At 37.2% G+C, this 25,681-nt stretch overlaps 7 protein-coding genes and 1 non-coding gene across 8 annotated transcripts; 5 read left to right on the top strand and 3 right to left on the bottom strand.

The window, feature by feature from the left end:
* Positions 1-1,924: 1,924 nt before the first annotated feature.
* On the top strand, positions 1,925-3,640 carry GGS22DRAFT_198361 (uncharacterized protein). Its single transcript, XM_047966125.1, has 3 exons — positions 1,925-2,073; positions 2,227-2,842; positions 2,902-3,640. The coding sequence occupies exons 1-3, from the start codon at positions 2,032-2,034 to the stop codon at positions 3,492-3,494; spliced, it is 1,251 nt and encodes a 416-aa protein (XP_047813873.1). The 5' UTR covers positions 1,925-2,031; the 3' UTR covers positions 3,495-3,640.
* Positions 3,641-6,497: 2,857 nt separating this feature from the next.
* GGS22DRAFT_193630 (uncharacterized protein) lies at positions 6,498-7,295 on the top strand (the record flags this gene model as incomplete). The annotated part of the gene is made up of 1 exon (XM_047965405.1): positions 6,498-7,295. The coding sequence occupies one exon, from the start codon at positions 6,498-6,500 to the stop codon at positions 7,293-7,295; it is 798 nt and encodes a 265-aa protein (XP_047813874.1).
* Positions 7,296-7,399: 104 nt separating this feature from the next.
* Positions 7,400-11,076, bottom strand: GGS22DRAFT_100299 (uncharacterized protein). Its single transcript, XM_047957661.1, has 2 exons — positions 10,112-11,076; positions 7,400-10,058 (listed from the first exon to the last, which is right to left on the bottom strand). The coding sequence occupies exons 1-2, from the start codon at positions 10,537-10,539 to the stop codon at positions 7,505-7,507; spliced, it is 2,982 nt and encodes a 993-aa protein (XP_047813875.1). The 5' UTR covers positions 10,540-11,076; the 3' UTR covers positions 7,400-7,504.
* A 571-nt stretch (positions 11,077-11,647) lies between these two features.
* GGS22DRAFT_t137 lies at positions 11,648-11,753 on the top strand. Its single transcript has one exon. It is a non-coding gene; the product is annotated as a tRNA-Met (tRNA).
* A 211-nt stretch (positions 11,754-11,964) lies between these two features.
* GGS22DRAFT_175998 (LSM domain-containing protein) lies at positions 11,965-12,788 on the bottom strand. Its single transcript, XM_047963351.1, has 4 exons — positions 12,698-12,788; positions 12,564-12,635; positions 12,401-12,475; positions 11,965-12,343 (listed from the first exon to the last, which is right to left on the bottom strand). The coding sequence occupies exons 1-4, from the start codon at positions 12,725-12,727 to the stop codon at positions 12,275-12,277; spliced, it is 246 nt and encodes an 81-aa protein (XP_047813876.1). The 5' UTR covers positions 12,728-12,788; the 3' UTR covers positions 11,965-12,274.
* A 345-nt stretch (positions 12,789-13,133) lies between these two features.
* On the top strand, positions 13,134-14,683 carry GGS22DRAFT_176000 (nineteen complex-related protein 2-domain-containing protein). Its single transcript, XM_047963352.1, has one exon. The coding sequence runs from the start codon at positions 13,306-13,308 to the stop codon at positions 14,644-14,646; it is 1,341 nt and encodes a 446-aa protein (XP_047813877.1). The 5' UTR covers positions 13,134-13,305; the 3' UTR covers positions 14,647-14,683.
* Positions 14,684-16,383, bottom strand: GGS22DRAFT_176001 (uncharacterized protein). Its single transcript, XM_047963353.1, has 2 exons — positions 15,778-16,383; positions 14,684-15,713 (listed from the first exon to the last, which is right to left on the bottom strand). The coding sequence occupies exons 1-2, from the start codon at positions 16,297-16,299 to the stop codon at positions 15,087-15,089; spliced, it is 1,149 nt and encodes a 382-aa protein (XP_047813878.1). The 5' UTR covers positions 16,300-16,383; the 3' UTR covers positions 14,684-15,086.
* Positions 16,384-16,843: 460 nt separating this feature from the next.
* Positions 16,844-18,895, top strand: GGS22DRAFT_100332 (uncharacterized protein). Its single transcript, XM_047957662.1, has 4 exons — positions 16,844-17,061; positions 17,130-17,404; positions 17,475-17,616; positions 17,679-18,895. The coding sequence occupies exons 1-4, from the start codon at positions 16,931-16,933 to the stop codon at positions 18,388-18,390; spliced, it is 1,260 nt and encodes a 419-aa protein (XP_047813879.1). The 5' UTR covers positions 16,844-16,930; the 3' UTR covers positions 18,391-18,895.
* The last annotated feature ends 6,786 nt before the right edge of the window (positions 18,896-25,681 follow it).

Here is a 25,681-nt window from a genome sequence, read left to right on the forward strand (position 1 = left end):
GTGGGTGTTCTTGATTAGCATTTGGGCATTAGGCACGGTACACTTGAATTCATTTGCATGGTATTGACGTTGAAACTACCTAGTATTAGACCGTGAAAGCAGCTTCAAGTGGTCAACGCCGTCTTACATTAAAGTGGGATATATGAGCGCGGCTTCGACACGAGGCTACGAAGCAAGCATCATCGTTGAAGCTTGTGTACCTAACCTAGTAAGCATCTCATTATGAGCTTGAATATGTGGGAAAGACACAACTATCATTTTCACTCACAATTACACAAGCCACTACCGCTGTTCTAGAATATAAAAAATTACCTGTACGCATGATCCTTCAAGAGTTACCAGCTCACCATCGTGCACGGTTAATTGGTCGATGCCTAGGTAGTCGGTCAGGATGAGGTAATTGAGCCGAATATGTTGACTTGATACAGATGATATGAGCCCATCAACCGCATGTTTTACAAGAAATATGTAGGAATCTGGTACAACTGAAATTTCCTCGCTGAGACGCAGGAACCTTTCATATCTACCTCGGTTACTAAGTAGATACCTACCTACCTAGGTAGGTTTCCGTTCAGCATCCCCGCCACAAATCGCGGATTATGGGAAAAGAACTAAACTTCGGTAAACTGTTCAACTTGGGGATGCTGTTATTCCCAGGATAGGTAGCGACTTTGTTGGGGCCGAGACTGCAGATTTAAGCATTTACACTACCCATCCGCTGATATATACCTAGATAGCCAAGGAAAACTCGCTTCTATTTGTAATTAATATAGGATTATTAATCGCGGATTATCATAGCTGCCCAGGTGCATGGATAGATTGTTACTATTCGAAAGATAGTTGCAACTATACTAGGTAACTTTTCCATTTGGAAGTACCGATTGCGGTAGGTACCGTATGTAGTAGTTAACGTGCACGTGAACGTAGGATTTGATTAAGGTAGCACCTGGAAGTGCTGAAGGCTTCGGAGTTAAGATGACGTAATAAATCTATAAAAATACTGGCATGAGTAAGCCATAAGTTGACGCCATCTACGTAACGCTGAAAGTTACCGTACTACATCAATGCCGATCGCTTGTTTCTTTCCCATTCCATTTATGTTACTAGGTAGCAGCCACCTGCATATTCTACTGCCGAACCTCGTATATGTAGGTAGGTACCGCCTACAGAGCCATCTAGCTCAAATATGCTGTAACAAAAGGACGAATATATCACGATAGGCTATGATTGCATACCTAACCCACCCACTTAACCAAGGTGTGCGATACTTTCAAAATATATACTAAGTGTTAGGTAGTTAAGAAAGACTTGAATATAATTACAATACTTGCCTACCTACCTACTGTAGTACTTGACCTACTGCCTATGTGCAGGGGGCCGCCTATCAGTGTTTTCACCTCGTGTCTTAAAATACTAGGATATAGGTTGTAAGCGCCAAGACTACGGGGCTGTACGGGCTGAGATACATCATGGATGTATTGTGTTAGGAAAAGCCACTGGCATACCTGCCCCGGCTTCCCGGGTGGAAAGACCAACCTGACTAGTAAAGCTAGGTGTGTACTGGTAGCTCCTGACAACATGTGTGCTGGAACCTTGCAGGTAAGGCGCAAGGTGTTGAAAGCTCGTGTTACACTTCCTATCTCAGATTTAAATTGTCGATCCCTCAGTCTGTGTAGCGTTGTAAAGCCTTTGCTGTGTGCGGAGGCATTCAGCCACGCGACAAAGGAGCCAGTTAAAAGTACCAACAGTCTAATTCCGAAGTCACACTCCCTTACTTATGTCTTACGATCCCAAAAAGCAATCGACTGGCTTCTGAGACGGGGTTTAAAGGACTCCCGCCTTGGCTACCTGATTATTTTCAGCCCGGCGATCCCATTCTCAACGCCGGAAAGCCTTTTTGTTGTCTCCTCTACAATGAGTTTATGTTTTACATCCACGAAACCAACTTGACCTTGCTTTTTAGGGCTGTCTTTTCAAAATGGAAATCATTTCATGAGATTGTTTCTTTTGAATCAAGCATAGAATGTTAATATGCATACCAGCATAGGCCTTACTTTGGGCTTTATAATCCTCGTAGGTGTTGGCAACTTCAATCACTATTTGATGCTCATTTGCACTTCTCCGAATACATGAACTCCCAGTATAAGAGGGGTTTACTTGGCCATACCTTAGGCCTAGCAATACCTAGAGAAATGAAGAATATCACCTAATACTTAGACGTTGCAGTACACTTCACTCATAGGGCATCTACGGTCGTCGTGTTGGAAAGACCCAACATCCAAGTTCTTTCAACCTCAACGGGCGTATACCCCTACATATTCGGCGCATCGAATTCAGGAAGCTGTACAATATGCCGATATAGCAGGAGTTGAACAATTAGAAGGGGCAAATAGGACAACCCCACCCGAACTATGCATAGGAATCCCCTCGGTGCGAAGAGATGGCATATCATATCTGAAGTCGACTTTAGGCTCCCTCCAACACGGACTGAGCGCAGAAGAACGAGCAAGCCTTCGCTTTGTCGTACTTCTTGCACATACCGACCCAGAAAGACACCCAGACTATGGCCAACCATGGCTTATGAATATGGCGGACAGACTTCCTTCATATCACGACGACGCGGAATATCTAGCTCTTGCTCGCCAGATGGAACGAAACCAAAGTCACGGAATAAAGGCCAAGTTCGATTACTCGATCGTCATGGAGGAATGCGAAAAGACGAGTGCTCCGTATATCTTGGTGGTTGAAGATGATGTAGTGTTCTTAGATGGATGGAGGCACCGAACGATAGAAGCATTGGATACCGTCACCACCAAGTCTTGGGCGGCGGGACATACCGACTGTAAGCTCGGCAACGCATTACTACTGTTTTTGGGGCGGCCTAACTAATTGTTGAGTTAGTCCTATACCTACGGTTATTCTACTATGAAGGCTTGCTTGGTTGGAATTCGGAATCTTGGCTGGCGTACTTGGGATCGTCCCTAGCAGTTGCCATTAGCGTTCTTTGCCTACTGCTCCTAGTGCGACGATGCATGCCAAAAGCGCGTCAATATCTAACCCATCCCGTATTTTTCCTCACCATCCTTGTCTTCACACCCCTTCTCATCATCCTATTCTTTTCCGCGGGAGGCAATTGCATCATGCCGCAACCTGAAGGCGTGCATCTTATGACAAAGAACGCATGTTGCGGCCAGGGGTTAGTCTTCCCGCGGACAACCGTGACCAACGAACTGCTACCTCATTTCCGCAGTAATAGGTGGTCTCAAGTACCGACAGACAGTTTTATAGAAGAGTATGCGGAAGAGACAGGGGGACTACGCTGGGCGCTGACACCGGTTGTGATGCAGCATGTCGGCGGTCAGAGTAGCCACGGTGTATTCAGGGGCACGTATGGTACTATGACGCCGAGCCACATCTGGAACTTTGGTTTTGAGAGCAACGACGCTGAAAGACTGGCCGCAGAGCACGCGAAGTTTAATCGACAATACAGTTGACAGTTTTAACTGCATATTAGTACCTATTTGTTGGGCTAAGATTGCGAAGATAACGATTATGAAGTTACGAAGTTGCAAAGCTCAAAGGTTCATGAGCGAGGATGAAATTTAGACAAGATCGATCCGCGATCCGACAAACAAGCAATCCCCACTCGCTAATGTAAAAAAAGCTTAAATTAAGCTTTCCAAGACCAACACCCCACACACCTCGGTGTGCCCTGGCAGCCTTACAGACTACAGATGACACCTATAAAAATATCCATATAAGACTACTCCTACCCTCTTGGCAATGGATATACCGTATGAAGAGACTTACCGAACAATCTTGAAATTTTGTGTATTCTACATGGATCACATACTGGCTTTCATAGCAACACAGCTGTGTGAATACTAGGTACCCATACCTGGCTCGTGCACCATACATGTACTTAAGTTTTCACTAGTACATCAGATGGTACTACAAAATCCATATCGTACCTTCCATTCTTTGTACATGAGGCAAATACAATTGGTCCTCTTCAAATAAGTAAAAATGGTAAATCTACCTATATATAAACCTATTATTCCTCCATTCATTTTCTCTCTTTTACAACAGAGTGTGTAAGCATCGAAAACCAGCAAAATGCCATCAGCAAGTATATTCAACACTGGTGATGCAACACCGATAGAATTTACACTGAAATTCGCTCTGTTCTCTTTCCTTCCACCCGAATCGCGTATCATGATATGGTATCTTTCATTGGTGCGGGAACGCATCTAACAGAATAGGACCAGACCTGACGAACGCCAGCATGAGGACTACACCGTGGTCTCTAATGGGTACTGAACCGTTAGCAAGCTATTCTGTGTCAACAGAGATTCGCGATACGCTGCTTTAGCATTTTATCGGGTTCATATTCCTTGCTGATTAGCTGCATCCACGGTGATTGAACGGCGCCTAATACTTGGTATTCTTTATATCAACCCCGAACACGATTGTATTCACGTGAACGACACCGATACCTTCGGCATTAACAAGGTAATTCAATTTATCTGCGATGCGAAGACTCTTCACGATCCCTGTCACGTGGGTCTTATTAATATCGTCATTGGCGAGGACATCGTGACTAAACTACACAAGATTAATCACTATACTCTCAACCCTTTACTCGAGACAGTTTTCGCGAAATTTTAAGGCAGCTCCAGGAAGTGTTTTTCGTCCAGTCTATGTTTATGCCTAATACCAATTACGGGTACGGTCATGGGTCCCATCTGCGACATATATCCTCGAGGGTCCCAACGTGGACTCCTTTTTTTCCCGTTGCAGCCATAACACCTAGCTTTCATCGCCTGCACGGTGACCCTAGACCAATTGATCGTGATCTTGGGATTGCTAAAAAATGAAATAATATTGAATCCCTACACGCTTCATGGGAAAAACTCTTAGAGAAATATTTGGGTGACCAGGCCGAGCAGAAGACGGAGTACTACCTTTTTATGACCAGAGATGTTCAGCTTGAGCGCTATAATCGCGACGACGCGAACACGATACTCCTTAGAGATTTAGAGGTGAATAATTATTATATTCCAAATCGGGTAACACGAAACGATTTGTTTGTATCACAGCATCCCCAGGCGTATCGTATTACGCGACCTAGAAGGCACCTTCGTCGCCAACCGGCTACCCTACGCTGACTCAATGAACATCAAGGCTACCAAGAATTTCCTCCCTTCATGAAATACAGCTACTACAAGCCCGTATCGGCCATGCCTATAGATTCATCTCGCACCCAGGGCTAACGAATTCTAGCAAAACTTGTCCTCTACTTCTCAATCCAGATCCCGGGTCTTGGGCAGATTGATAGGATCGAGACGCAGAAAGGAAAAGTCCGAAGCCGTGGCGTTCTCTAGCACATTTAAACCGCCCCGCGACGGCCAAGCCCAGAGTGAGACCTTGTCGCCGAAAGTATGGGTGGGGTGCGACTATCTAGAGGCTGTCTTACATAGACAAAATGGCGTTTATAGTCAGGGATTAGGGAAGCTACCTATCTGCCTATGTGTGGTGATACAATGCCCCTGGATTTAACCAAAACAGCAGACCCCACGAATCGATTCCTCGATCTCGTAGCTTGAACATGTCTGGTAGGCGAACATATTAGATCAACCCCCGCGTTCGAGAACTTGATCTCACACTCACCTATGCCTAAGCCTTTCCCCCCAACCGCGTTTATTTCAATGGACGAAATGACATGTGCCTATACTTAGGTACCTATTAAGTACATGCCATCAGTTTTCTAATTGTTGAGGTAGGCAGGTAGGGTTTACACCGCATCGATGTTTCTTGTACCTATCTCTTCGCCATCCGTATAGCTCAAGTCGCCCATGGCCAGATGGATCCCTTTCCCCACATAAAAGTGAAGATTCGGGTAAAAAGATGCAAGATTATTCAATTTTCTAAGTTCCCCATGTCGTATCCTATCTAGCATAAGCATAAGGCCCTTGTTCACCTAGTACTATTGTTCGACATGAGGCTCACCTTAGAATACCCCGTCCGCCGCTGGTTTTACTAGGCACATACGTAAGTACCGGCAGGTCGTACGGAAGCCCCACATGTTCAGGGGCAGATCAAACTGGTAACCAATACGACGACCTAACGAGCCCCATGAAACCGATTTCCGCACGTCCTGTAGAAAGCGGTATCACAAAATGTCGGTCAAACGCGCAACTGTTTCCCCACAATAACAATCGATAGACCCTTGACAACTCCCTAGTGATGCGGGGGATTTGCCACAAGATCACCTTCTCAACCCAATTCAGGATGAGCTGTCAAACCGTATCGTACCCATCGCAATTTCGTCGCTTTTCGGAGTAGCCTATAAAACTAACACTGGTTCTACTTTATTAACAACATTTGCAACACCTTTTCCGACCTTCAACCTACATCATCTACCGCCGTTGGGTTGAACTGTAACAGTAACTGTAACTGTAAGACAGCGCCAAGCCAAGACAAGTCAAGCCACAAACATGGCCACCTACACCAACGATGACGACACCGCCGGCGTGCCGCAAGCCCCAGGCGAAGAGCACACCGAGCTACTCTCATTCCTGCAATACTTCGAGACGCTATTCATAATCGACGACTCGACGCACATGAAGCGTCAATGGAGCGACGTGTCATCACTAATCCAAGCCGTCGCGCCTATCTGCCTTAAATACGACGAGAACGGGATCGATATCTACTTCATCAACCATAGACCGACGCTGTACTTCCCGGGCATGCACGTCCGCAAGTCCGGGTACAACCACATCGGCCAGGTGCACAGCGACAGCGGCAAGAGGGACAGCACGCAAGCCATCTTCCGGAACGTTAAGCCGGGAGGGAAATGCAAGCTCGGTGCGCGCCTAGGCAAGCTGCTGTCTTGGTACATTGAGCAGCTGAAAGCGGACCCGCAGCGCGCTCCCCTCAACATCATCGTCATCACGGCGGGTATCTCCGACGATGACTTCGCCGGCCCGTTAACGACGGCTGCGAGGGAACTCGATAATATGAAGGCGCCGCTGCATCAGCTAGGCGTCATGCTGTTCCAGCTCGGCGACGATGAGGAGGCGCGGAAGAAGTTCGAGCATGCGGATGATGAGCTGTGGCAGAAGGCGGGTACACGGGATATCGTCGATACTGTCTCTTGGCGCGGCTGGCCCGCGAGCTTTGGGTCCGATGATATGGTTAAGGCTGTCTTGGGCGCTGTGTCGAAGAAGATGGACGGTGCGAAACCAGCACTAGTGGGGACTGTGCCGCCGGAGCGAAGAGAGACTACTATTTAATGGCGCGTGTGTGCATGTGCGTGTTGGGAAAAGCGAGAGGGACAGGTTGGCAAAATGTTAGATGGATGGATGGATGGACGATGTGATGGGTTATGAGATATCTGGTCTGCTAGCGGCCGGGCCGTGTACATAGATGATGGATTTGGTAGCTGCTACGAAGCTGAGCCCAGAGGGCGAATTTTCCTCCGTTAACGTAAAAGCCTGTAAGCTTAATCACCGGTATCATATATCTTCGCTAGAAGCAAAAGATTGCGCTCTCCAAGAGACTTCCGAACTTCGGGCCATATGGCGTCTATACACCACCCGGCGCTCCGAGCCTTTCGCACAAGTTGCTCGAAGACCTGCACTATGAATTTTTTAGGTCGGCCGGGAGGACGAACTGAATCTAAGAAGTGTTTCAAGATGTTCTCGCAGGCAGGCCTGTCGTATGTAATATCGAGGAGTTCGTTCAAATGCGGGGCTAGCTTTTCTATGGAAGCATTATAAAGAAACTCTTTTAATACCCTTAAATAAGCTGTCTCGTCAGATTCACGTATCTTGAAGCATGCGAAAAGGAAGTCAATCCATGCCGTTGTTTTTTCCCCTATTCCGTGGTGGTACACTTGAGCATTGGGATCTGCTCCATAATGAAGGAATAGTTCGAACATCCCTGCTTGGAGGCAAGGCTGAAAATATTCCCGCAGATATGAAGCCAGTGTGAAAGGGGTCTTATGAATCAAGATGGGGATAAATAAGCTCCAAGGAGTCTGTTTATGGATGCGGTGTGTGGACGTATAGTTTTTGTACTCTTGATTCGGGTTTTGCCCATGCTCCAATAAGAGTTGGAATGTCCTCAAATTCTTGCTAGGGCATCCATTGCTCATCAAAACAGATAAAGGTGGACAATCAAAGTCGTCAAAGTAGTTAGGATCCCTCGAAAGTGCCGTTTCTAGGTAATCTGGGAACTCATATTGAACTAAGAACTCACGAAAGTAGAGCCGCGCACGCCCGCTCATACATTCGCCGTTTTCTGTGGCCGTTGCAGCAAGTTTACAACATAATGATGCTTCCATTTCATCCAACAGAGATTGAATCGTGTCTGTCGAAACAGCATTTTCTCTGTTGAGTGAAGAGACATAGACCATTACCGAGAGCACATGGCTGTTCAGTGTCGTGTTGGAATAGCGACCTGGGTTTCGGCGCTCGGGCAGAGAGGGTCCTGAAGTCTTAACAAAAGCTAGATGCGCTCGTGCGTATGAGAGATCGAGTTGAAACCATGGGGCACTTTTTGCGATCAGCTTATCTGATATGTCGCTATTGTTCAGGAAATCAGCCACCGTACGGTGCAGGAATTCGACACGACTTTCATGAACCTCTAGAAGCCCCTTGCAATACGCGTTAATGCGACGCTGGGTCCGAGCTATGATATTCTGGTGCTGGCTTGTTGTAAAGTAGTGTGGGGCAATTCGGAGGGCATAATCTTGATCATCATACTCTCTGTCATGAAATTCGTAGAACATCACGTCCAACGGTTCAGTTGACTTTTTCGCGATGCGTAGCATACCTGCCATCTTTTCGTGATAGAAAGGATCAACGGTGTGCATTATATGATCGAAGAAGCTCTCCAAATCCGATGGGAAGCTGGCTAGCCTTCTTGATAGATCCGATAATGTGTCGTCATTTGTCAATCCATTTCTGAGTAGATTTGTTACAAGATATACCCAAAGAAACACGCCACATGATTTGGCTGTTACGTCCTCTATCAGCTCCCCAGCGTTTTCCGTCCAAGAAATTAAATAATTCCACCGAGGATGCGACGTGAGGCGATCATGGACATATTTCTGGATGTCAGCTCTCGTGAGCTCGTGAATATAGAGCATTTGCGATATATTCTGCCCGAAAACATCGTCAAAAACGTTCCAAGATCGGCTTGATACACATATTTTGATGTTGTCTGACTGCGAAAGCCTGGTAAGATCCTCGGAAATCTCGAGATGGTCCCCATCGAATTCGTCAAGCCCATCGATAAAGAAACAGATTTTCGCATCGAGTTTCTCCTGATACGCGATTGAATGTAAAACCTCACGTAGCTCACTCAATGGCCATGTTTTCGACTCCGAGCTAGACAATTCTGACGACCATCTAGAACTGCAAGCCTCGAGCAATGAAGGACATTGTCGGAATATTTCGTAGAGAAGTGTTCGCAGGAGGCCTTCTCGCGACTTTTGCATCAACGTACCAAAAATCCAGAAGTAGTGACTAGATATCACGACTTGGTATGGACTCGACCAATGTTGCAACGCAGATCGGGTTTCCTGGCTATCTGCTACGTACTTCATGAAAGTTGATTTGCCAGAGCCTGGTCGACCCGAGACCCAAAAAATGCCTTTGCCGCTTTTCAGCCAAGTCAAGAGTCTCTTGGCACCATCCAAACCCTCATCTTCTGAAGTGAAAGCCCACCTGAAGGTTCCACTATGGGCCTCTCGGATAGCTTCATGTCGTACGGGTCGGGATTCAAAGCTTAGGCTGTCTATGATATTCTGCTGGTTTTGAATGTTGTTTGCAGTCATGCACAGATTTTGCATATGTTCTGCGAGCACGGATATATCATCTAGATGCACAGTTCTCATTGATTTATCGGGACGACGAATGTCAGCCACTCGTGAATCGATGGAATTCATGATTCGTCTAAGCTCGATAAATTGCCGTTCTTGGTTTAGTTGGTGTCGCTCGCCGTCTCTTTGAAGCCTCAAGATCCCCTGATTTTGTTGTTTTTGAAAATCGCTATGGCTAATCTCAGCAACTAAACAGGTCATATTAGATTAAAACTCACGTACCTTAATATAGAACAGACGATCAAAACCAAAGTCATTTGGGTCCTCTGTAATCGCTCATCAAGTTGTCGAACCTTGGATCCTTTCCACATTACTCCTATCGCCGTACGCAAGGATCCATATCTGGATTTTCCCTCATCCTGGCTTTTCAACTTCTTTGTAATATTTAACAACTCTGCGCAATCGGCTTGGCATGTTAATAGAAGTTGCAGGAGCTCTCCTTTTATTTTGTCGTGACAGAACCTGTAAGCGGTCTCTAGCTCTACACTGAGGTTGTGTAAAGTACCGTAAACCGTGTCAATATTGTCGAGGTCCTTCGTAAGATTATTTGCCGATTCGAGAATCTCAGAAGAGTTAGAGACTAGGCTTGTCGCGAATCCGATAAATTGAACAATTGTTCCGGCTACGCCAAAGGCGGACACAGGATCCATCCCCGGATTTCTCAATCGGGTGCCACCAAGCACCTCGAAGTCATTCAAAGGAGCGATTTGAATTCACCCTTGCCACAGAGGTGTTTTTAGACCGAATCACTGCATAAAAGGCAGTTAGAGGTATTTCGAACTCTACAGCTCAGTGTGAGCGACAGATGCTTAAGTTTAATTCCCTAACTTGGGTAGGTATCGTGACATGCTTGGAGGCTGTGGACGGGTTGCATATCGCAACATAATCATTATAGTGTATAAATCTCACAGGTCGGGGTTACCTCGCCACGTAGCGGATGCCTCGCTGCAGGTGGCCTACCAATGGAAGTCCTCGAAAAGGTAGGCATACTAAATAGCTTGCTGACGTCGAAGCCCTCTGCACATGATTCGAGAAAACTTCCAAGGGTCGGTCACTCAGCCACTGTCGCTACCATACCCCATCAGCAAGGTTGCTAGAAGACAAATAGGCATATATGGGGAAAATTGAGAAGCCTTAGAATGTTGTATCGATTACTCTTCATTATCGGCAACCCTCATTGCTGGAATGATGTTGTTGAGAGAATTACATAAGGTAGAGTCAAGTATGGGCATAACCTTAATAATATGCACCTACATGTGCTGTGGTCACCTGACTTGGTGACTTGGTGACACCATGCTGACCACTTAGGTTAGGTGCACCTATTTTAGAGTTGGATCTCAAGCTCTCATCTTCATCTTTTACTCTGATAAGCGCACATCGGTATATCTTAGTTACTAAAGTCTTGAGATAGCCTTGAAGTTTCAGGAGACCGGTCCGATCGTTGTTATATAGGTAAGGGGAAGGTATAGGTGGAAACGCCAGTTCCCCCTTCGTCATCTTTCTCTGTGAGCTACAACTATGGCTATTGGAAAGCCGAAGGGATGCGCCGTTCGATTCAACCAGAGAAGTGATGATAGTCCATCGGGGCCTACAGGTCGGCAATTATACTATTATCCTAATAGTACAGTGGGTAATCCGCTCCGTTGGATCTAGAGCCCACACCGGCTAATCATGCCGGCCATATAGGGTTTGCTAGGCTAGCCAATCGCATCAAGTGGCCAATCTCCTCCGAGGATTCATCAAAGTTTGGCCTCATCAGTCTTCGTGGCTCAGTTGGTTAGAGCGTTGGTCTCATAGAGATATGACCCATTCTTCAAAAGATTGGGATATCCAAAGGTCGTGAGTTCGAGTCTCACCGAGGACATGATTTCTTGAGTTTTCTTTTTGTCCATTTTTACTATTTTTTTTGTGGTCTAGGGCCCGCTTTGGTGGATTCTTGGTTGAGTTATCGGCTAGATTCAACGTTAAACTAGGGGATCTAGATCTTGTTTGAGGTATACCTCAACATATAAAACTTGATGTTAGGTAATCACGATATGATAGCTCAGTTCCACATCATTATTTGATGCCAGAAGTGTCAAGGATGCAATCCAATATGAACTATATTGGTGGCAGACTCTGAGACTCCGAGCCTATTTCATATAGGCTATAGAAATGGATCTCTCTAGGAGTATCTGGTTCCTTTGGTAAACGTAGTTGGGGAATCGTCCAAACATACGGATCCCTCTTCTCCTAGACTTTTGCCATCCATAAAAACGCCATTAGCTAGTTTTGGTCTCTGAACTAGCGAACAAAATCTGGTCTTCTGCTTGGTTCTCGCGTGGGTATTAACTAAAGGCCTTGCTGGGACGTTCCCAAGGTTGTATATTTCGTGTCGTATTGTCTTCATTTGTCGCGATCTCCGCCAATTCTCTCCAATGCTTCCAGCATGACGACAGAATTACCTCGAATAACCTGAAGAATTATTAGTTGATGTCAATACTGACGGTCTTGGGGTTCATGAAGACATACAACCATTCCTAGCTTGACTTTCTCGCCTCCATCCTTCTCCTCTACGGCATCGTCCAACACAATGTTTAGAAAGACCTAGAAAATTGTTAGCTGGTATTTTTAATAGAGATATATATAATCTCGACGCGTAAATGAAGAAAGAATATGCGGTTGGGTTGCTTACATCGTAGCCTCGGAGAAGGCCTAGAACCTTGCGGCTACCGTTCAGTTGGACGAATAGTCGCTTGTCGAGATACTGTGTTATTTGTTTAGTTAAGTGTTGTGAAATCAAATATCGTAGGGAAATCGGGAACATACCTTCTTTAGCTCTGGCTGTGCGGGCGCCATCTTAACGAGAATCGAGTTGAATTATGGTAGGAGCTCAAGATTGAATTGAACGCGATCATTGAAGAACATTGAAAGTCAATGGTCTAAAAGAAGTACCAAGCTTGCGGGTAGCCTGATAAGATAGCGCGACAGCTTTTTATCGATAAGGAATTTAAAGCCCCAGCGGTACCTGTAAATAATAGTGGATTCTGATATTCAAGATTCCTTCTTCACTTCAACATTCAACTTCCTAGACACGTGAGGTTTGCCTCAACAAGAATTTCCCTCGCTTAAACTGGTAATTGGACATATAATTATTCAAAATGAGCGCGTTTGGGGCAAAACGAAAACCTCGCAAGATTACTGTTCAGGATGACGATGACGATATAATCCCGACCGATTCCCTAAATCCACCAGAAGAACCACAAGAACCTGCGCTACAACCATCCTTCAAGACAAATCGCCGACCATTCAAACACTCATCTCTGCGAAAGAGTATCAACGTAGATAAGACCGAAAATGATACCTCTACGGCTAAAAAGACTAAAGACGAGACGGAAGATGACGAAGATGGGGGCGCACCTCTACGGATCCGACCGATGGGGAGGCCAGGATCTACAAAGATAAAAAAGCGAGCATCGAGTTCCCGCCTCTCTTTTGGTGGTCCCGGACAAGAAGCTTTAACGGACGAGGACTCTATGGTACTAGGGGAGGAAGTCTCTACGCCAAAACGATCCTCAACGCTTGCGCATGCCGCAGTCGAGAATAGCGCCTACAGGAGGGGAATAAAGAACCTACCTCTCGGCCGACTACCGATGCGCTCTACAGACACCGATGAGGATCGACCGCGCTATAGCAAAGAGTACCTATCCGAACTACAAATGTCGACCCCAAACACCCCTCAGGATCTCTCCAAACTCCAGCCCACATCCGACGACGAGATGAGCCTCGACCCGTCCGAGCTCGAAGGCGCCCTAATCGTCGAAACCATCACATCCCAACCCGCCCCTTCCAAACCCACATCCATCCTAACCGAAGCCGAGATCCAAGAGAAGAAATCCCGCCGCGCTCGCTTAGCCAAAGAAGGCCAGAACCGGGACACGGACGATTTCATCTCACTCTCAGACGACGACAACGATAGTCGGGGCCCCGGGGACTCATACCTAACGCTGCTCTCCCAGCGACAAGACCGCAAGAACAAAGACTACACGCGTCTAATAGCCGAAGACGAGGACCTAGGCGAAGGCTTCGACGAGTTCGTTGAGGACGGCGGGCTCTCGCTAGGCAAGCGAGCAGAGCGAGAAGCGCGCCGTAAACGGAGAGCGGAGATGGCGTCGCTGATCACAGCGGCAGAAGGTGGATCGGACGACGAATCCGACGACTCAGAAGCAGAGCGACGGGCCGCGTACGAGGCAGCGCAGACACGCGCAGGAATGGACGGGCTAGCCGATGAGCGCGAGCAGCAGCGGCGTAGACTCGGCGCCGCAGCTATGCGGGCGCAGAGCGCGGCGATACCGAAGATTACGCCGTTACCGGATCTAAGCGTTTTAGTGGAAGAGTTCAAAGCTAAGGTGCGGAGGAAGGAGGAGGAGATGGAAAGGATCAGGGTTAGGATCGAGGAGATTAAGAGTGAGAGGGACGGGATTGAGAAAAGGGAGCCGGAGGTACAGAGGTTGCTTAATGAGGCAGGGGAGCGGTATCGGGTTTTGATGGCTGGTGGTATTGAGACTGAGACTGTCAATAGCGATGGCGAGAATGAGAGTGGTAGCAACGGGAATGGGAATAGAGTCGTTGGGGCAAGCGCGGAAGATAACGTGGCGGCTGCGAGAGCGCTTCTTGACCAAGCTAGAGGTGGGATTCATTCGCCTGGGCAGAGGGGATTAGAAAGTCTAGGAACGACGCCGGTGAGGCAACGATCGGACATGGAAATGGAAATGTGATACTACTTGATATTGATACCCCATACTACATATACAGTACCTATAGTCTACTCTTTTCAATTCGACTAGACTCTTCACGATAGAGGAATCACAGAGAATTCCAAGTCAATCCGACGAACCTTGTAAAATGTCTGTCTTGAACCTTCTACATAATGAAATACCATGCGAAAACTCCCTTATAGGTAGGGAGAAACAAGATATGCTAACCAGCGCCTGTTTGTTTGTCCCCGGTATCAGTACATGTATGATACATCTGCATTATCGTCTACATTGAGACAGTCTTTCTCTCTCGTTCTTCGCCATGTCTTCGGTAAGCCTTGGTGGCAGTCCTTGCCTCTATTCATCTGTCCATACAGTTTCCGGACTTCTCTACTCTTCTCCTAGGCAACTTACACAGAACCACCTAGTCGATTTAAACGATAAGCTAGGTAGACACCTACTTATTTCCCAGACCGGGAAACACCAGCCCCGATAACACCCGGCAGCTTCTCCTCACCGACATTAAACAGCAGACCGATAGCAAAGACGACTGTGCCGACCAAGGCAAGCGTAGTGCCAGCGAATAGCCAGAACGGGGTGCTGATATCCCGCTTGTGGCAGGCGGACCCGCCCCAGTGGTATAGGCTCGTGTGACCCTCCGCATTCGTCTCATTCGTGCTCATGCAGCGGCAAGAGAAACACGCTTTGTCGCCGCTGTCGATGGTGCTCCACTTGTCGAGACACTGGCCGTGGCCGGAGCAACTGTCCGTTGCTGTGATGCAAGCATTGTGTGAAGTGAAGCAGGAGGGCAGGATGCCGGGGCGGGAGGCGAGGTTGGTGGGTTTGGAGGAGAAGGCGTGGAAGGGCTTAGATGGGTCGGAGGGCTTCTTAGTGCCGTCGGCGTTGAAGGAGCTGTCAGCTGTGGGGATGTCTTCGGCCATGACGAGTTCGTCTTCGAGGATGTCTCGGCGGAGAGGGGAGGAGCTGGGGTCGGCGAGGAGGAGGATAGTGGTTTCGAGGGTGCTGGATTGGGCGCGGGATTGGAGGGTTGCGATGTTTTGGCTCAGTTGTTTGATTATGTTCTTGTCCTACTTAGTGTTAGATTATACCCATCATTCAATCATATGACGCAAATAAGGAAGTGAATCATACCTTAGCAGCATTGTATTCGAGATACTGTGTCTTGCCTTTCCAGCATTTGGCATTTTCCGGGTTGATCGACTGATCAAATGCACAGCCAGTCTTCTTCCCCTTCGCAGAAAGTCGACTCAGTCCAGGAGCCGTAAAAGCAAGAGGTACACCCGGAAGAGCGGCTTGAAGATCCTTCTGCTTCTGGGTCGTAACGCCGGAAAACGCGATGACTAGCTGCCTAGGCTCATTCGCGTCGACCTCTTCGAATAACGGCCGAGGCGTCTTCGCGTACTGGTTGAGATAGAGTATAGATTCATCTTGGGAGATTGATTCGGGTAGTTGGCCTAAAATCGATGGTTGCTCGGACGTGCTGAGACGCTGAAGGAGGATAGCTTGAGCAAGGTCTTGCGGTATCGAAGGGACATTCGAGAATTTGGTCTCTTGTTGTTTAATGATGTAGACCTCTGCATTTTGCAATTGCTCTTCTGACTTGGCAGTGGTAATACCAGCCAAAGCCGGTAACAAGAAGCCCTGGAGCTTCATATTGTTAAGGTTGGTAACTCTGAAGCTGTTTGATTGTGATGGAGATCGCGAAGACGACGTTCGTTAGCTGGAGCTTATGCGACGAAGAGGTTAGGGGATTTGACTGGATGAATATCGGCAAAGTGATGCAGAAATATGTATATACAGAATCATTTCCTACTCACGTTATTCGAATAAACACGTGATATGTAATACGTGCGTAAGAAGATCTGATAAGATGTATATGTGGATATCTTAGGTAATCTATACAGTATTAGTTCTAGCTAGAAACTGTCTAATTGGGGGGTGTCGAAGTTCTAGAAGCAAATGGTCAATCGTCTATCACACCTTCCACGTCTAGAGGCTACGATTTTGCCTTGTCATTTACAAGTTAAAGTCAATTTATTTGTAAATGACCGAAAGCTTCACAACTTTCATTTTATTCCTCCCGTTATTTCCGATGTCGGGTTTTCATGAAATGGGAACTCCAAAGCGTACCATACATCACTTATAACCGCCGATACGCCCAGTACGCCTAAGTAATTTACACCACCGATCGCTAAATTTCTACCTACATAGAAATCCGAAATCTCGCCACGTCCCTCCCTTCTTCGGCCGCCAATTTTAGGCGCGCCTCGATCGCCTATCCACCATGTTGCGACTCTTGCGATCGCGACCGAATCCTTTTACTCTCGCTTCTCGAGTCCATGGATCTACCGGTCCTACGCCTCAAGTTATGCGAGTGCAGAGGGTGAGGATTCGGCGAAAATGGTTCAAGCCAAAGTAAGAGATCAGAAATCCGAATACCGTCCATATTATCCATATCACACATACTAACCAACATTATACAGGAGTTTCATGCTCGCCGGTTTTATCTACTACGTCTGTTACCAAGTCTATGATTCGGCTATCTTCATGACCCTTTCCGCCTGGCTAGACGAGCAAGAGAAACATTTAACTAGAAAAGAACGGGAAGAGATAGAAGAAGATATGCTCGAGCCTATGTTTTTCCCGATCCCCTTCACCACGAGGGTTATTGAGTCACCACCGTACAAGGGTTCCGATCCAGAGTGGCAGACATTTATCAGAATTAACAAAGATCAAAAACTGGTAAGGAGTATACAAGGTAAGCTGGTGGAGACTCGGGAAAGGGAAGAACGAGAGCGCATCGACCGGATAGCTAATTGTTGTCTTAGATGGTCTCGCTGAGATTGTTCGCAAAACCGCAATGCGGAGCACGGTGCTTGTTCAGAGATGTGGTAATGATATGTCGCTAAGTAGATATTGGCTTCATATTATATATCCCACTAGACCACCGCCAACCTTCGTCCATAAAGGGTACGACTCCTCGATGCGCCTTGCTTCGTATATCTAATCCTGAAAACTAACCGGCTCTATAGGATATCGATAGGTGACGAAGTTGCTATTACGGAGGAACCTATCGACACTACAACAGCTATCTGGATACAGCGTGCTCTCTGGCCCTACGCAGTCTCCGTATCATTATGGAGCTTTTCGGGGGCGCTAGTGAAGCAGAACATTTTGCACGTTGCCAGGCTATTCGGATACGACCCTGATCCCGATTCAACTCCTCCTTCACTGCAGCAAACTATAGAAGAGGTCCAACAGAGGCTAAAGAAACCCGCCTCCGAACCTAATACGAAGGCATCTGACCCCTCCTCTTCCGCAAAAGCCCAAGAAGCCGGTGGTCCATCAAGTGACTCTACATCCCCCGGGTCATCCCCACCTCCTGAATCAACCGCCTCTCCCGGCTCCGGGGTGAGTCGCCCTATGCCGATCATTTCCGGCGTCGAATCCAATAAGCCAAAGAGCGTCAAGGATATATATGGCATAGAACATACTCAAGATCACGTGAAAGGACCTTGGATGGAGTTCAAGAAGAAGTTCGGTCAATCTTGGCGACCTATTCAGGGTCTCCCTCCGCGAGGTTCCATCTACGTAAACGGGCTTATTGAGATCACCACGCCGCGCGCTTTCATCACAATCGATGCCACGGCGTTCTGGGATCCCAAGACGGAGACTTTCGACACTAGAACGACGAACTTTCGCCTTAGGACTATCCGCATGAGGACACAATCTCCTAAGTATTAGATGAATGTCTTCACGTCGTCGACAGGTCAGACTAGGGTTAAGAGGATACCACTGATGGCATTAATGGATTAGGCCGGCGTTCAGGAGGGAAATGGGTATAGGGTTGAAAATGTATATCCACCCGGTTGGTAGAAGCTAGGGAGATGCATTAGTGCATGCATAATAGGGGCGTTTTCGGCTTGTTAGGTTTAATTTGACTTTCGCTTGCACATAAGGGGACTAGAGAGCGAGCGAGTTTTGAAATAGGAGGTTCGACGACTACTAGATATCATAGAAATGGAACCAGAGGGGTTCTTCCCGCTGGATAGCGAAGGGTTCAGCGAATTTTACACAATTTGCTTTCCTGAGAGCTAGAAGGCTTCTGTGGTCGTTGCTCTTAGCCTCGTGACCAATTGCCTACCTAAACTAAGCTCATTAGGACTCTCCGATGTCATCGGTAAACCACCCATTGTATTTCTCAGCTATTTTTTATGTCCATTTTTCAGTACCTAGCTAAGTATTCACGATAAGGTTCTGCAATATATAATATAAAACTGCATAATACGCATAATGTATTATATTAATATCGTATAATAAAATCATTATACGTATAACGGAACGGAGAAACTTTCCGGCTTTATATATACTTAAGTATTTTGCATTTATAAAAGTTATTTATATATTATATATAATTTTATTTTAAAATAATTTTAAATATTTTAATTAATTAGTTTTAATTAATTATTTTATTATTTTTAATTAATTATTTTAATTATTATAAAAATAAATATAAATTTAAAATAATAATAAAGTTTTAATTAATTTAATAATTATATATTTATTTAATATATGTTTTTATTTTATACGATTAATTTAAACGTTAATAAAATTTAAAAAACGCGTTTATTCGTATTTTTTTTAATATACGTTAATTTATTAATTTTTAATATATTTATTATTATATAATTTATTTACGAAGTTAATTAATTATAAAATAATTATAAAAATAATTATAAAATAAGTTTAAATTAATTAAAATATCGTAAATATTTATAAAATAAAAAAAAATTTATTTTTATAAAGTTATTTATATAAAAAAATAGATAATAATTATTAAATAAAAGAAAAATTTAAAATAAAATAAAAATATAAGAAAGGATTTTTTATATTAAATTTCGAATTACGTATGAAATATTTTTTTTTTTTATATTATTTATTATGTTTTATTAATTTTCCGGCTTTTTATAAAAATATTAACATTTCGTTAATTTTCGTTTTAGTTTTTTACGAGTAAGTAATGAAATTATAAAGTTGTTTTTTTTAAATGGTAATAAAAGTAATATAAGTTTTAACGTTTAAAAAAATAAAGGTTCGAAAAATTAAGATTTATTAACATCGGGAATTGTCGTAATTTTAATAATAAATCGAATTTTTTTTTTTAATTTAATTAAGTTTTTTTATGTCGTTTTTTATGGGTTTATAGTTTTTATTTTATTAAAGTTTATAAGATTTTTTATATTTTATTTATAAATTAATTTTATAACGTTTTATAATAAAAGTTTTTTCGTATATTATTAATCGTAAATAACCGAAAAACTTTTTTAACGAATTAAATATTTTAATATTATTTTATTTTTTTATTTATTAATTTATTATCGTAATAATTTTTTTATTTCGTATAATTATTATTCGTTTATGTTTTTTTTAATAACGATACGGTTATGCGTAAAAATACGACGTTTATAAAAATTTTAATTTTATAAAACTTTATATAATTAAAATATATTTATAACTTTATAAATTTTTTAATTGTTAAAAATATTTAATTCGTATGTTATATTTTCGATTTTTTTCGTAATTATTAAAAGTCCGGTTTTTTAAATTTTAAATTTTTTATTTTTAACGTTTAATAATTAATATTTTTTATATAATTGTAAATATATTATTTCGTTAATTTTAAAATTTATATTTTTATATTTTTTATTATATCGGGTTTTCGTATTTATAATTATATAATTAATCGTTTTTTTCGTTTTTTTTTAATATTATTTTTTAATTACTTCGTAATTAAAAGTATTAATTAAGATTTTTAATAAATTAAAAGTTATTTTTAATTTAAAACTTAAAACGATTTTATTTAATAACTTTTTAAAAATAAATAAATAAATATTATTAATGTTATGTTATAAAATTAAAATAATGTTAATTTATAAAATGTTTATTATTATAACGTGATATTATAACGTAAATTTAATTTTTTAATTTTTTTTTTTTAATTAATTATTTATTTAAAAATAATACGTAATGTTTATTATAAGTTTAATTTTTATTTTTATAAAAAAAAATTATTATATATTTAATATAAATTTCGGATCGTAATCGAATATTATTTTTATTAATATTTTTTAATTATATAATTATAATGTTTTTAATAATTATAATATTTAATTTTCGATTTTATATATAACATTTTTTAATATTAAAATAACTTTTTTATTAAATTTATATATAATAATAAATAAAAAATTAAAATATTTATATTTTTTTATAAATTAAAATAAAAAAATTATTTTTATTTTTAATAAGTTAATAATAAAGTTTTAAACGATTATATAATACGGTATTATTAAAAAGTTTATAAAGATTAATTAGTTTTTTATTTTAAATTTATTCGTTTTATTTTTAATATAATTAAAATATTAAGCGATATATTTTTAAATTTTTTTCGATATATTTTATAATTAAATATGTTTTAATTTATAATATATACGTTTAAAGCCGAAATAATGTTTCGCATCGTAAATTAAAATTAAAAATTTTTAAGTATAATTTAATAAAATTATAAAACGTTTTTTACCGTTCGTTGTAATATAATATATTAAATTATTTTTTAATTTATATTAATATTATTAAGTTATGTTTTTTTTATTTCGTTTTATTTTCGTTAAAATTTTTTTTATTTTTTTTAATTTTCGGTTATATTTATATTTTATTATGATTTAATTACGAAATTTTATTAATATTTTAATTTTAAATATTAAATATATTATTTTGTTATTATTTATCGTAATATTATTTATAATATTTTTAAATATTAATTTATTTTTTTATATTTTTTTTTTAACGTTTAAAGCATTATAAATCGTAAGTAGTTTTAATAAAGTATTTAATATTAAATTAAGTTTATTAACGATATAATATATTTTTAAATTAAATTAAAATAAAAAAATTAAAATAACGATTAATTTCGGATTTATTTTATTTATATTAATTATTTTTAAGGATATTTAATTTATTATTTTTCGTATCGATTTATAATTAATAATTACTTTAATAATTTTCGTGTAAAATTATAAACGAATACGGTTAAAACGATATAGTTAAATTAAATATGTTATTTTTAATTTCGTGATATTATATCGGGATTTTACGCGTGTTAAGATTTTTAAAAAATAAGCCATTAATTTTATTTTATCGACTTTTATCGGTTAATTATTTCATTTTTCGTTTAAATAAAATATTATAACTTTAAATTTTATTTATTTCGAAGCGTTAATATTTAAAAAAACTTATTAATTATATTTTTAATAATTTAAATTTATCGAATTATAAAATTATATTTATAAAATTAAAAATAATTTTTTTTTTAATTTCGTTAATTCGAATTTTATTTTTATAATATATTTTTTTCGTTTTTTTAAAAATATTAATAATTTTTAATTTTTTTACTTTTTATTTAATAATATAGTTTTTTTATTTTAAAACGGCTTTATTTTTTATTAATAATAAAAAATATATTTTCGTAAAAAATTTATAAATTTAATATAAGTTTCGAGTTTTAATAAAATAATTAATATTTTTAATTTTCGAATTATTAAAATACGATTTTCCGTGACGTTTAATTTTAAACCGTTTATTATAAATTTTAGTAATATAATTATTAAGTATTTTATAAATATTTTTTTAAAGTTAAAAATTAAACCGGTATTTTCGTAACGACGGAAAAGTTTTATTAAATATTATTAATATTATTTTTTTATATCGAAAAAAATAATAATATTATTTATATAAGCTTTAATAAATTTTTTTAATAATTTTAATAAATAATTTATATATTATTATCCGTAAATAGGAAAATTTTTAAAACTTATTAAAGCGATATTTAAAATTTCGAAACTTCGAAATAAAATCATTATTATTTTATTACGGTTTTTTATAACGATTAAAAGTTAATAATAAAATGTTATTCCGTTTATTATAACGAAATATCGTTTTTTTTATATTTTTTAAATAATTTCGTTTTATAATAATAAGGGATATATATTTAATAAAATATATTTATTTAAAACTTTTAAGTCGATAATTACATGTTTTTTTTTTTTACCGTTAATTAATTTTTAAATTATAAAATACGGATAATTAAATAATATTATTTTTTTTTATTAATTTATTTTATTTTTAAAATGTATGGTATTAAATATTTAATTAAGAAATTTTTTATCCTTAACTTTTAAAAAATAAATATATTTTATTTTTAATTTTTTTTTTTAATTATTAATTATATTTATTAATATTTTATTTTTTTCGAGTATTTATAATATTTTTTTATTTTTTTAATAATTATATTTATCGGTTATTTTTATAAGTTTATTTATAAATTAAGAATTAATAACGTAATAATGGATTTCATTTTTCGTTATAATTTTAAAAGTATTTATAAACGTTAAAATTTTTAAAAATAAAATATTAAATTTTAAAAAGCTTTTTTTTTTTTAAAAAGAATTTTATATAACTTTTAATCTTATTTTTTTTAACTTTAATATAATATTAATATCTTTATTTATAAAAAATTCGGCGGTAAAAATATATTAATTATTATAATTTAATATCGTATTTAAATTATAAAAGTTAAAAATTATAACTTATATTACGTTTACTTTTTTTTATATTATATTATAAAATATTTCGTTTTTAATTTTAATTATTATTTTAAAATACATGTTTTTTAAAATAATTATTTCGTTATTAAAATTATTTAAAATAATAACACTTTTTATTAAAAAATAATTATAAATATTATTATAAATATTAAAATATTTTAAAATAAATAAGAAATTTCTTTTTTTCGATAAGTTAAAATATTTTATTAAAATTAATATTATTATATATTTAAATATTATTATTTTTTTTAAGATTTTTACTTTTTTTCGAATAAAGATATTTTTCTTAATTATAATAAAAGTTATTATTTTTAAATATAATTTTAAAAATATATTTAATTTAAAATAATTTAAAATTATATTATATTTATATAAAAAGTTATTTCTTATAATAAAATATATAATAAAACCGGTTTTATAAATTTAAGTTTTAACTTAAATATGGATTAAACATTTTTATCTTATTTTTATTTTTTTTAATATATTAATATAAAATTAAGCCTTTTAATAAAGTTTAATATTATTTAAATTAATTCTTTAAATGTAAAATGGTTTTTTAAAAGTAAAAGTTTCGTAATTTTAAATAAATTATTTTAATTATTATTTATTTATTATTTTTTTATTTATTTTTAAATTAATATATATTTAAAATTTCATTCTTTAATCATTAATAATTTTAATAAATATATTAATATATTTTTTAATATTAAATATAAATATAATTAAAAAATATATTTTAAAAATATTATAACTTTATATTTTATTTATATTTAATTTTTTTCTAAATATATAAAATATATTTTTAATATTAATTAATATTTTAAATTTAAGTTTTTTATTAAATTTAATTTTATATTATTTTTTTTTTCTTTTTTATAAAGTTATAAAATAAACATTTAATATATTTTCGATTATAAATAAAAAATATAATTTTATATAAAAAAATATTAATTTTATATTTAAATTATTATTATTTATTATATTTAAATTTTCGTTTTTTATATTAAAATTAAAAAAGGGTAATATATAATTATAAGTTTTTTATTTAAATATTTTTTTAATTTTTTTAATTATTTATTTTATAAACATAATTAAATAAATATATTTATTCGTTAATATATATTTAAAATAATTTAATTTCGTATTAAAGTTTTTTCCATATTTCGAATATTTAAATTTTTATTTATTATTTATTTTAAAAGTTATAAAATAATTATATTCGTTTAATTTATTATTAATTTTCTTAATGTTTAAATAGTTTTTAATTTTTTTTATTAAAAAATATTTTTTTTTTTAAAAGTTAATTTTATATGTAATAAAGTTTATGTTATTAATTATATAAAAAACTTTATTCTTTATAAAATATATGCCGTTTTTTTATTTTTTTTTTTTTATTTAATATTTTTAATAATGAAATAGTTTACGGTAATTATTATTATATTAATTTTTATTATAACGTAAACGTTTATACTTTCGATAATTTTTATAAAACGAATAATTATAAAAACGATTATAATTATAAGTTATTTTATAATTACTTGGTTGTTAAGTTTTATAACGATTTTTAAACGGTTATTTATATTTTTAATATTTATATAATTAACGAAAATTAATTCGTTATTAATAAATGTTTATAAAATCATTAAATTTAATTAAGGGATTATTATTTTTTTAATTAATTATATAAATAATGTTAATTAAAATTTTAAAAATAATAAATTCGTTAAATAAAATATTTTTAAAAAGTTTTATTTAAGTTTTAATAACATTTTTAATTAATTTTAAAAGAATAAAAATAATTTTAAATATAAATAATTATATTTTCTAAGCTTTTTTTTTTTTATTTAAATATTTTAAGTAAATACTTAAAAATATAAATTTTATTAATTATAATATAATTATTTTTAAATTAACGTTTAAAATATTTTAAATTATTATTATTTAATGTTTTAATTTTATAAAGTTCGTAACTTTATATATACGAAAAAATTTCATAATTTAAATTTTAATATTAATATTTTATAAATAATTATTTCGAGTATATTTCGCGTTTTAAATTTTAAATATTACTTTATATATAAATATTTTATAATTTTTTTAAAGTTTTTAAAAAGCTTAATTATTATTAAATAAATAATTAATTTTTTTATTAATTATTAAAATATTTATTTATTATTATTAAGTGAATTTTTAAAGTATTTACGGGAATTTTTTATAAATTATTTCGATTTATTTTAAATTAATTTTTATAATATTTATTATTTTGATAAATAAATTCATGTTTTTTTAAAAAGTATTTTTTCCCACGATTATAATATTAAAAAATTTTATAATAATTAATTTTATATTTAAATAAAAATATTTAATATTTT

Source organism: Annulohypoxylon maeteangense, assembly GCF_022496945.1.
Source record: "Annulohypoxylon maeteangense strain CBS 123835 unplaced genomic scaffold GGS22scaffold_32, whole genome shotgun sequence".
Taxonomy (NCBI): Eukaryota; Fungi; Ascomycota; class Sordariomycetes; order Xylariales; family Hypoxylaceae; genus Annulohypoxylon; species Annulohypoxylon maeteangense.

Excerpts from the sequence above, each read along its gene's own strand:
- GGS22DRAFT_176001 (XM_047963353.1), bottom strand. The coding sequence starts at position 16,299 with ATGAAGCTCCAGGGCTTCTTGTTACCGGCTTTGGCTGGTATTACCACT. Across the intron at positions 15,714-15,777 it reads TCGAATACAATGCTGCTAAG|GACAAGAACATAATCAAACA; the intron begins GTATGATTCACT and ends AACACTAAGTAG.
- GGS22DRAFT_100299 (XM_047957661.1), bottom strand. The coding sequence starts at position 10,539 with ATGGATCCTGTGTCCGCCTTTGGCGTAGCCGGAACAATTGTTCAATTT. Across the intron at positions 10,059-10,111 it reads ATCGTCTGTTCTATATTAAG|CGATTTTCAAAAACAACAAA; the intron begins GTACGTGAGTTT and ends GATTAGCCATAG.
- GGS22DRAFT_100332 (XM_047957662.1), top strand. The coding sequence starts at position 16,931 with ATGTTGCGACTCTTGCGATCGCGACCGAATCCTTTTACTCTCGCTTCT. Across the intron at positions 17,405-17,474 it reads ACTGGTAAGGAGTATACAAG|ATGGTCTCGCTGAGATTGTT; the intron begins GTAAGCTGGTGG and ends TTGTTGTCTTAG. Across the intron at positions 17,617-17,678 it reads CCAACCTTCGTCCATAAAGG|GATATCGATAGGTGACGAAG; the intron begins GTACGACTCCTC and ends CCGGCTCTATAG.
- GGS22DRAFT_176000 (XM_047963352.1), top strand. The coding sequence starts at position 13,306 with ATGGGGAGGCCAGGATCTACAAAGATAAAAAAGCGAGCATCGAGTTCC.
- GGS22DRAFT_175998 (XM_047963351.1), bottom strand. The coding sequence starts at position 12,727 with ATGGCGCCCGCACAGCCAGAGCTAAAGAAG. Across the intron at positions 12,636-12,697 it reads CACAGCCAGAGCTAAAGAAG|TATCTCGACAAGCGACTATT; the intron begins GTATGTTCCCGA and ends CAAATAACACAG. Across the intron at positions 12,344-12,400 it reads AAGTCAAGCTAGGAATGGTT|GTTATTCGAGGTAATTCTGT; the intron begins GTATGTCTTCAT and ends ATAATTCTTCAG.
- GGS22DRAFT_198361 (XM_047966125.1), top strand. The coding sequence starts at position 2,032 with ATGCATACCAGCATAGGCCTTACTTTGGGCTTTATAATCCTC. Across the intron at positions 2,074-2,226 it reads CTTTGGGCTTTATAATCCTC|TACACTTCACTCATAGGGCA; the intron begins GTAGGTGTTGGC and ends TAGACGTTGCAG. Across the intron at positions 2,843-2,901 it reads GGCGGCGGGACATACCGACT|TCCTATACCTACGGTTATTC; the intron begins GTAAGCTCGGCA and ends TTGTTGAGTTAG.